This window comes from Octopus bimaculoides, chromosome 8 (genome assembly GCF_001194135.2).
Source record: "Octopus bimaculoides isolate UCB-OBI-ISO-001 chromosome 8, ASM119413v2, whole genome shotgun sequence".
Classification (NCBI taxonomy): domain Eukaryota; kingdom Metazoa; phylum Mollusca; class Cephalopoda; order Octopoda; family Octopodidae; genus Octopus; species Octopus bimaculoides.
The window spans coordinates 79,454,106-79,465,371 of record NC_068988.1 but is presented as its reverse complement, the minus strand read 5'-3'; the positions used below and the strand labels follow the sequence as shown (position 1 = coordinate 79,465,371).

The 11,266-nt window shown below is 37.6% G+C and overlaps 1 protein-coding gene across 2 annotated transcripts in view; it reads left to right on the top strand.

Annotated features, from left to right (window-relative positions):
- LOC106875343 (polycomb complex protein BMI-1-A) overlaps positions 1 to 11,266 on the top strand; it is a 154,939-nt gene that overhangs the window by 108,207 nt on the left and 35,466 nt on the right. The window contains exons 6-7 of one of the 2 annotated variants that reach the window (XM_052970202.1): positions 5,044 to 5,085; positions 5,536 to 5,644. In XM_052970202.1, the coding sequence (XP_052826162.1) occupies positions 5,044 to 5,085; positions 5,536 to 5,644 (151 nt within the window). Of the gene's footprint in view, positions 1 to 5,043; positions 5,086 to 5,526; positions 5,645 to 11,266 lie in introns of both variants that reach the window. The other variant, XM_052970201.1, reaches the window with a different exon arrangement.

Genomic DNA, 11,266 nt, shown 5'->3' with positions numbered 1-11,266 from the left:
TCTCTCTCTCTCTCTCTCTCTCTCTCTCTCTCTCTCTCGTTGGATCTGAGAATTATATTAAGAGTACACATGACTGCAGAATACTCAATCACTTACGCGTTAATTTCAAGGGTAGGGAATCTGATGGTCAAGTCCAGCAGACTACCTACCACTAGTGATAGGAAGTAAAGTGTTCTCAACAGAGGGTACAACAGTTGCATGGCTAATTCGCTGCTATCCTAAGTTCTTTTAGTACTGCTTTTCAGCAAATTGAATTTATTAAATGAGAACTTGAGTAGTGTATGCTTAATTGGGATCAAAGTATTTTCTTTGCTTTGTGTTACCATTAATACTATGTTTCTCACCACAATCTTAAACCAAACAAAAATGAATCATCCATTAATAGCTATATAATGTCAAATGGAAAAACATTCTGCAGCGAAAAATATAAACTGCTATAAAACCAATTGTAGGGAGTTAGTAACAATGGTACACCCCTCCCACATGATGAGTGGAATGAGTCAGTCACTATAAGTAAGGTGACATCAGCGAGAGAGTACAAACAGCACATGTAGACCATGTTGATAGTCATGTCTGTGCTGATATAGTAATTATACTGTGATACTGAGTGGACACTGTAATGATCCAACCGTTTGAGGATAATAACACTGTACAACTGGGGGTCGTACAGTGCCAGTTAGAAACATCCTGTTGACAACTGAGAATATAACAATATCTGTCAGAGCAACAACTATCATATAAAGACAGATTCAACAGTGGCAAAAGACCATTTTATAACAGTGGTGACAAGGATAAACCAATTCACGTGGAGTTAATAGAAACTCAAAGAGGATTTAAACAATTCTTGAGAAATTGATAAACTCAACAAGGATAAACCAATTCACATGGAGTTAATAATTTGTTGGCAGGTTTGCTCGAATTGGAAAATCAGCAACAACAACTGCAAGAGCAACAACAGATGCAACGACAATTAATATTATAGCAGCAAATGCTGTAATTACTGAAGTCATCAGGAAAGCCAGAAAAAGTGTTCTCGACAGACTATGTTGTGAAGTCAATTACTAAATTCAAATATGAATCTGATGAAGGAGTTTGCTTCAAGGCATACTACAGAAGATGTGAGCAAATCTTTGAGAAAGAATATAAAGACTGGGATGGCGAAATGAAAATGCACTTAATCTTGAAACCTGGCAGCAACAGAACATGAACAATACAGTAATTATGTGCTCCCAAGAAAACCTTCAGAGATGAACTTTCTCCATTGAAAATTTTACACAATATATCTATTGTATCATTAAAGTTTATTGTTCAACACTCATTGGAAGTGACTGAACATAGAGAAAAACAACAATGAGGATTACATCACATATGTTGGTAGAGTAAACAAGGAATGCAAGAAGTTTAAACTGGATAAATTAACTCCAGGCATGTTCAAATGCCTGATTTTTACACAGGGACAACTGCCGAAAAGAACGCAGAAGTCAGAACTAGAATTCTTGCAAAGCTGAAGCAAAGCCAGGATGTAACCCTGCAAAAATTGTCTGAAGAATGTGAAAGGATACTTAAATTAAGACACAACACAGAGGAAATTGAACGTAAAGATTGTTTCCAAGTAAAACCAGTGCAGAATAGTCTGAATAGAGATAAAGTGTTTTTTAAAAAACACGACAAACATCAGGATATAAGCCCATGTTTTGCATGTGGTGGTATGCACCTGAGGAAAAATTGTCCATTTAAAAAAGTGAGTGTTTTCATTGTGGAAATATGGGACATATAAAGTCTCATTGTAGAATGAAGATTATAAAACATCAGAAAAGGTTTGTCATCAGAAGAAATTGAAAATTTTACGATGAGATAATTTGTGACGGTGAAAATCAGAAATACAACTGTTGAAGTGCAATTAGACACAGGTAGTGACATTACTATTATAAACACAAAGAACGTGGAAATATGTTGGTAAGCTGAATTTAATTAAATCTAAAAATGGTAGCACATAAGTGTTCTGTGTGGGAATGTAGTTGGGTCAGTCAAATGTTCAAAAGAGGCCAAAAGATTGAGGCAAAAAATTTTAAAATTATTTCCAGATATTTTTTGGGAAGAACTGAGTTACTGTACAAAAACAAAAGCTAAGATCATAGTAAAGCAAGGTACAACACCAGTCTTTAGGCCCAAACGGAATGTGCCATTTGTGGCAATAGAGCGGGTTAACAAAGAACTGGGAAGTCTTAGTATAATCGAAATTAATTGACCACGCAGACTAGGCAGCACCAATGGTTTACATGTAAAAAAAAAATAACAAACTATGAGCCTGTGTAGACTTTTGGACAGGTTTGAATGATTGTCTTGTCGCACATTGCCCAATCCGGAAGAAGTGTTTGCAAAATTAAATGGAGGGAAATTCTTCTCTAAATTAGACCTCCCAGGGGCATATCTACAAATACAAGTAGTAGAAGATTGCACACATTTGTTAACAATAAACACACACCATTTAACCGGCTTCCCTTCAGAATAAAAGTGGTTCCTGCCATATTTCAGCAAATGATGGATGCAATACTGAGTGATTGTGATTTCGTTATTGCCTGTCTGGATGATATTTTGGAAAAAAGTGAGTCCCAGGAGCAACACTTAGAACATATTAAAAGAGTATTCAAGAAAATAAGCAAATATGGGTTCAGATTAATGGAAGTAAAGTGTGAATTCTTGCTGGAAAAAAGAAAATAAAATACTTAGGAGAAGTAATTGATGACAATGGTACACAATTTTTAAAATTTTGTCAAATGTTCACAGTAGAACATAACTACAGCATTATACCATCGCAGATCTAATGGACAGGCAGAACACGTTGATGCCTTCAAAAGAGCTTTAAGGAAAGCAAATAAGGAAAGCACGGATGAAGTAGCTCTTCAACAATTTTTAAGAGTGTACCATGTAACACCAAATCTGAATACACCAGCAGGTAGTGCTCCAGCAGAGCTGATGTTTGCAAGGAAAGTAAAGTTAGTTTTTGATAAATTTCTACCTGGAAAGAAAAGAAAAAGTGCCAGGGACGACATAGCAAGATTTTTGAAGTTGGTGATAAAGTGTATATGAGGACATACAAAATGGAAAGCAGAACTAGGAAGAGAACAAAATTACCAAATACATAAGTAAAATGACATTGGGTCAAAAGTAGAAAAGGCATACAAAAGAGACACAGGAACCAACTGTAAAAGAGATTTGTGGAAAGTGAAGCAAAGAAGTTGGAGGAACCGATGGAATGGTTGTACGATATGCTCCAAGTACCAATGCCATTGCAGGTGATTGAACCCAGGCGTACAAACGAAAAGAAAAGTAAACATACAGAGTTCCTAAAAATAGATGCCAAGTGAAAAAGATATTAAATTGTTCTGGGGAAAAAACAATTCAAAAAAGGAATGAATAGAAATATTATTGCTAAATAAAATGACACTTCCTGAGAAAAACTTGAGGAGATGTTGTAGGGGATTAGTAATAATGGTACACCCCTCCCACGCGACAAGTGAAATAAGTCAATCACTTATGTAAGGTGACATCAGCTCGTATCAAGAGAGTACAGAGAGTATGTGTAGACCATGTTGATAGTCATGTCTTATATTGTGATACTGAGTGGATGTTATAATGATCCAACCTTTTGAGGATAATAACACTGTATGACTGGGGGTCATACATTGCCAGATAGAACCATTCTATTGATGACTTCTGAATATAACAATATCTATCAGAGCGACAACCATCATACAAAGACATATATAACAGTGGCAAAGGGCCGCTTTATAATACCAACAGTAATTATTACTTACCAAAAACTTTCGAAAATTATTTATAAGTTTTGTACCAAAAGTAATGCAAACATAGGCATAACTTTTCCATTAACTGACATAAATTGTTTAAATCAAGCACATTGAATAATTTTACCTCTATACACAAGTACTACTCAACATAGTCTCCTCTGTGAGTGATATATCTGTACCGTCATTTGACCCAACTCTTAACACCACATCAAAGACATTCCTGTGTGTATGCTTGGCCCTCTTCCTCACAGGCACTTTCACCTCGTCTATGTCATCAAACCATTGTCTCTGAAGACTGTTCTTCATTGGACTGAACAAGTAGAAGTTGAATCTGGGTTGTTGGGTACATTAGGGATCACTGACCAATCCAGTATGTTGATTGTCTGATTTGTTTCCAAAGATGCGTGTGCTGTCACCATTGTCAGGGCAAATGTGGATGATTTTTCAGACTCTTGTTTATTGTTTTCCTCAAAATGGCTTTTCTAACCATTTTAAATATTTTGATGTACTGCTCACTGCTTGTGGTACAGCTATGTTCCAGAACATCAAGGAGAATCATACCCTTGTTATCCTACAAAATAGCCATCATTGCTTAGGCTTTGGAGAAGAAGTGTGACACCTTTCTATGGAGTGAACCTTCATTTCTGGATCATGAAGATACAGTCACTCTTCACTCTCTGTGACCAAATCAGAAAAATTGTCCTCATTTGCTTCAAGTGCTATCAACAGATTAGAGCAGGCTTTCATCTTTCTTTTCTTCAAATCAGGTGTCGGCTGTTGAGGTACACACATTCCAACAAAGCTTTTCATTATCTGCTGTAATATATTACGGCTACACTCAAGCTATGCAGCAAGCTCAGTCAAAGTATGTGATTGAATGCATTTATTTTTTCATTTCAGCATAGTTTTGATGTTGTCTTTAATCTTTTTAATATCAAATTTTGCTGAGTGATTTAAGATTTTAGTTAAAATGGACTTAACTTATCAAAAGTTAGTTCTATTTCATAAAGAGAGACACGCAGATTCTGCAAGCATAATTTTGATTCCAAGTTTAACTTGTTGCTTCATTTTGCATATGTTACTGATGACCTTTAGGGAAAAGCTTCAGTTTCACATCATCCCATACTTGCTATTTATAGATTATAGAGGTTTCATGCCTTGTAAAAATGAGATCCTCATTCTTTATCCATTTATTTGCTATATTCATCTGCAACTTCTTGTTTCTATGTTTCAGATGAAATGAAACGTCGTCGAGATTTCTATGCCAGCCACAAAGGTATGATTTTCATTTTCATATTTATTCGTGTTAACATAAATGGTTAAAGTGGTATGTTGGTAGAACTTGTAGAACTTGTAGAAAGACAAATTACATACTTTACAATTTTATTTTTACCACCAAATTCATTCAGAGCCAAACAATTTTGCCTTTAATCAATCTAACTCCATAGTTGATAAAATGACTACCAGTGACATACTGTCGTCAAATTTGATTATACTTATTACTACTATTGTATTACAGTTAGCAATCTACAAGTATGTTGACTACGCTATCAAATATTGTTTTAATCCAAGACATGCTGCAGGTCTGTAGGAATCCTAAACTGCTGTGCAAGTTTCTGTCAATTCCTCTAATAATGACTGTATTTAAGAATCTACACTTATGGGTGGGTCGTGGGGATTATTTGTAAATAATCAACTGCATCTGTATGGTTTTTAGTACATTTAGGCAATCACACAGCACAGACTCCAGGTGAAGATAGAGGTGATGAAGCAATCGAACGTCTCATTTACACTGAAGATGAGAGGGTTAGTCTTTCACTGGAACTTCTCACTGGGTAAGTACTTAATGTTTTACTTATAAGTTTTCTCAGTTTCACATTCAATATTCTTTTTCTTTTCTTTTCCTTTTGTTGTGTGTGTGTTGAAACAGTTTAGATTCTATATTTTATTTAACTCTAGTACCATCAGAACGAGTATGCAAATGCACAAATGGCACTGCATTATTCTTAGTTCCTTGCACCTGTGATCTCTATCCCAGGTGAGAAACTCATAGTTTTATAGTGGATCAACAAGTTCTAACAAATAATTAAATGTTACTTCATGTATTGAGTGCTTCTTTCATTTGTCCATGTGCATGTGTAAAAATGGGGCTACACTGCAAAGAAAAGAAAAGAAAGAAACTTTGAAATGTTGAAATTGTGTGTAAAGACGATCTACACCAAGTATAGTCAACAGAAAAGTCAGCTATTGAAGGGATGTTACATGGTCAAAATGAATATTAAGAATGTGAGGCAGCTCAATCAGTTATGTTCACTGAGATGCTGAAAATTTAGTGAAGTAGTACTCAAGAAACTCACATAGTAAGCCAGATAATACAGAAAAGTTCCGACCCTAGAGATATGTATAGCTGTTTAATCATCAGCTGCCACAAGTAGCTGCCTTAGAAAGAAAGAAACTACTACAGAGGTATCTAACTGATTGGCTAAGTTATGAAAGAACCATCTTAGCTCAGTTGTTTAGGGAAAAAATTCACTTACATGAGATTCGATTCTGATTTGTGCCATATCGAGGTATTACTGATGCTTTCTTCCCTGAGAGGCAAGAGAAGTTTTTAGCTCATATTAAGCTTCTAGTATCAGTTGTTCTGGAGTAGGCTTTTTACAGAGCATTGCAATCTGTAGTCTGGTAGCCTTTCAGAAAATGAGGTGTAGATGAAGGGCAGCTGGGGAACAGTTAAAGCCACATACAAAGATGCAGTGAACTAAGTGAGAGTTAGCTTTAAGTTCAGTGACAAAAATTTAACTTGCAGATTGGTATACATCGAGGCTCAATTCTCAACCTGCTTCCATATCTTATAGTTCTCCAACCAACAACTGAAGACTTTAAAACTGTCTATTCTTTGGAACTCTTATATGTCAATAACAATTATTGTAGCTGAGGCTGTGGATGACTGTAGAAGAAATTCTAAATGCAGATGCAAGATCTAGAATAGAAAGGTTTTATTGTAAACTTGGCAAAAACTAAAGCTCTGGTAAGTGAGAAAGAAGATAAGACCCTGTTACTATCAGAGAAGTGGCCCTGGAGGCTCTGAAAGTATAGTAACCAGCATAAGAACAGGGTGAGAAAAGTTCAGAGAGCTATAACCTCTGCTGTAAACAGTGGATTTTTTTTTTCTTTAAGTGAAGGGTAGATTATGATTCATGTGTACAAACTGTGATGGTGCATGATAATGAGACGTGGACACTCAAAACTGGAAAGAAATGAAGCAAGCATTCTTTGCTGATGTGTAATGCTAGTGTTCATTAATAATGAGGCACAGTTGAGCTGTAGATATAGACTAAGTATAACAAAAGTCAAATATAGAGTGCAAGAGAGACAATCACACTGGTATGGCCATACAGTGCATGTAGATGATCACAGTTGAATAAAGACGTGCCAGGAAATCCATACAAAAGGAAATGGTGGGAGAGGAAGACATGATCAGAAGTACTGAATTTCACAAAGGAAATGGCAAAGGAGTGCTACAAATAATAGACAGCTAGCAGCTCAACCTTTGCAAACATGGAAAAGCAGACTCACAAATAGTGGAAGCTGCATTTTTCTGCTACCCCTTCATTCCCTCTTTGTTCATTCTTATCTGTCATATTCCCTCTCACCTTAATCTTTCCCACCACTTCACCCTAGCTCATGTCTCTTCCTCTTTTCATTTCTCCTCTTTTCCCTTCTCACCGAGTTTTTTTCCTATTTCCTATTTCCTACTTATGTATTCATGATCACATTACCTTGCATTCACCATCAAATGCAACTAGTTGCTTAAACATTAAAGATGTAAAACTCTGCAGTCTTTTTTTTTTTTTTATTCCTTCTTTAACTCTGAAGAATGGCTTTGTCTGAAACATTGGAGAATCCACTCTCTGCAGCAATTTCACTGTTCTATTTCTGTCTTTTTTTTCAAAATAACACTAGTCTTGTCAATGCAGACTACCACCAGTGTTCTTGAATTTAGTTTATCGTCTGTGTGTGTGTGTGTGTATGTGCATATATATGTATGTATACTCACAAAGTTTTAACATTCAACATTCATTTTCATATAACTAGATGAGTAGGAGTCTCTCTTGCCCCATATGATCGTCTCTGCCATGAGATGCAACAGCTTTAGATCTGTCTTCATCAGCTTGTCTCAGATCTTCTTGTTTCTCTCTTCCACACGTTTCATTCACCTTGAGCTCATGCATTTCTTTATACAGCTGCCCTCCACCATATGCATCATATGCCCATACCAGTGAATTCTTCTCTTTTGCACACTGCATCTAATTCTTCTTATTGTTTAATTTTTCTCTCAACTCATATGTAATTTGGCATTTATGTGCAACTTTATTTTTTCTAGTCTTTGTAAATCCTCTACATTCAAGGTCCAATCTCACTACCATGCAGCACTGTGCTTCATACACAGGCATCGCACAATCTACCCTTCATGCTGAGGGAAAGCTCTTTATTGTCTGTAAGGGTAATAAATTCAACGTTTTCTTTCCAGTTCTTATACTGGCCTCTACGTTCTCAAACCATTCTCCTCACTGCTAACTAGGTCCCCTAGTTAAAAGAATATGAACTCCTTCTAGAGAACATGCTCTTACCATTTAGTGTCTCTTTGCAGCTGTCACATGAGCAGTCTATCTTCTATTTTCTCTTATTTGTGATCCCACAATACCTTGTTCTGTGAACTGGTGGTCACAGGACGTAACATGGCTTGTACACTGGTTACTCTGTGTGGAATTTCTACATATCAAACATGGCCATTTCCCTGATGGTAACAAGGTTCTGCCTTCTTTCACCTTAAACTTTGCTAAATTCACTTTGAGGCCTCTCAATTCTAGGTTTTATTTTCATGTCTGGAATTTATTTTCTAATTCTACAAGGCTATAGGAACTAAGTCATCAGCATATGGAAGTTCCTGGAGGTAGCCAGTTTTAAACACTTTTGCTATGATTTTGAGAGCTACAATGAATAGAATGGGTCTGAAGACTGTGTCTTGGAGCACTCTGTCTTCATGCTGAATTTATTGTTATAGTAACTTACTGACTGCACCCTTGCACATGGCTTGTACAACTCTCACAAGCCTACCTCAAGCTTTCTTGGTGACCAGTCACCAGATCACAGATCATGGAACCCAGTCAGAAACCTTCTCTAGGTCAATAAATGCTTGGTGCAGTGGCTTCTTTCCTGGCAAGATACTACTCATTTAACGTCCACTTTCCATGCTGGCATAGGTTAAACAGTTTGACTGGAACTGATAAGCCAGAGAGCTGCACCAGGTTCCAGTCTGGTTTGGCATGGCTTCTACATCTGGATCCTTCCTAATGTCAATCACTTCCAGAGTGTAAAGAGTGCTTTTTATGTGCTATTTGCATGACACCAGCAATGGTCACGACTATGATTTCACTTAGCTTGCTGAGCCTTCTCAATCACAGCATATCGCCAATGGTCTCAGTCACTTCTCATCACCTCCATGAGGCCCAATATTTGAAGATCATGCTACCGGCAATGATTATGACTACAATTTCACAGGTGCCATTTATATGATGCCGGCAATGGCCACAACTGCAATTCCACCTGGCTTAACGATTCTTCTCAAGCACAGTATATCACCAAAGGTTTTGATTATTTGTATCGCTTCTGTGAGGCCCAGCATTGGAAGATCATGCTTTACCGCCTCATCCCATGTCTTCTGGGGTCTACCTCAAGTGAGTTGGACAAAACTCTTCTTTGTACTTCCTGCCATGATGTAGACTCATCTTGGATTTCAGGTAGAAAGTTGTCTACGTGCTTTCTGAACGTTTGCACATCTACACCTTGCAGACCTCTTGGCTGGATGTTAAACAGTTGTTTCCCTGAAACCCAAGTTGTTGCAATACTGGGTCCTTATCTGAGTGGAAGAATGTGGTATCTTGGGTTGTATGGAGTGCCATCCAGTTCAGTGGTTGGTGTAGCTTTTAATTCCAAAGTTTGGAGCTAGACCTTGCAGGATCTTTCATATGTTTATCACTGCATACTTTTTTTGCTTCAATTCTTGTAGCCTCTCCCAGTAGCTCATCTGTTTCACTGAGTCAATCTTCTTTGTGTAGTAGTGCTGGATTGCCTCAAGTTCTGTTGCCAATTTGACTATATTTAAATTTAACAGTTGGGGGCAGTAATCCAGACAACTTAGGACAAGTGTCCTCTGTAGGAGTAGCAAGGTATCCCTATTTCTGGTTCTGAATGATCTAAGGATCCATGCAGCTACTCATGTGCACAGTTTTGTTGTCCTGGCAATATGCACATGGAATATTGTCTCATTACTCATGTGGATTCCCAGATCATGCACCAATTCTAACTCTGGGATTGCACTGCCCCCTGGTCCTATGTAGTCTGATTGTAGTCTGTTTGTGGGCCTGATAGTGGAGTGCTTGAAACTTATCAACATTGAAATGAATGTTATTTTCATCTACCAATTTGTATATTGCATGCAGGTCATTTTGCAGTTTTACTGTCATCAGGGTCCTTGAACACCTGAAATACTTTTGTATCATCAGTGTAGTTGGTGAGAGTGATTGACTGTACAAGTGAGGGCTAGTCTGAGAAAGCCAATACAAACAGTAGTAGTTCCAGTACAGTTCCCTGAGGAACTCTGCCATAGTTTGATGTCTCCCCAGAAAGAGCACCATTGGCTGCAACTACCTGATTGCTGTCCTTTAAAAATTCAAGCAGCCACTCTCCAAGTTTTCCAGTGATATCAAGGTCACATAGTTTGTGACTTATTATCCTATGGCAAAGTCGAGATATATCACATCCACATTTGAGTTGAGCTGCTATTTCAGTACCCAATCATAAAGGTTGTAGCAGCAGTGTGAGGCAGCTCCTCTCTGGGTGGAAAACATGGTGTATGTTTGTGAGCAAGTTGTTCTTTTCCAGGGACATGATCGGTTTCCTTCCAACAAGGTGTTCCATGACCTTGTTATCATGTGAAGTCAGAAACATAGGCCTGTAATTTTTAACATCTGCTCCGCTTTCTCCTGTATGGACAGGGCATATGATACGCTCTTTCAACAGTTTGGGAGGTTTTACACATGCAAGAAAATTCTGAAAAAGCATCTGCAGTGGTTTTGTGAGAGCTTTCTTGCATGTTTTTTAGAACAGATGGAAATCCATCTGGGCCCCTTGCTGAGTTTGAGCTTATCTCATTAATGGCCGATGTAATCGATGGCTGCTTTTTCCCATGTAGGTCTACAGTGTTGAAGAATGCTTTAGGCTCACCCATGTGCAAGTTTCCCATTGAAGAGGTGAAGACACTCTGGAATTGCTTATTTAGTATTCACCTATCCTCTTGGGGTCTGCAGCTGGTTTGGCTGATTTGGCAGAGTTCGGATTGGAGCCTGGTGTAGCCTTCTGGTTCACTATATATATATATATATATATATACC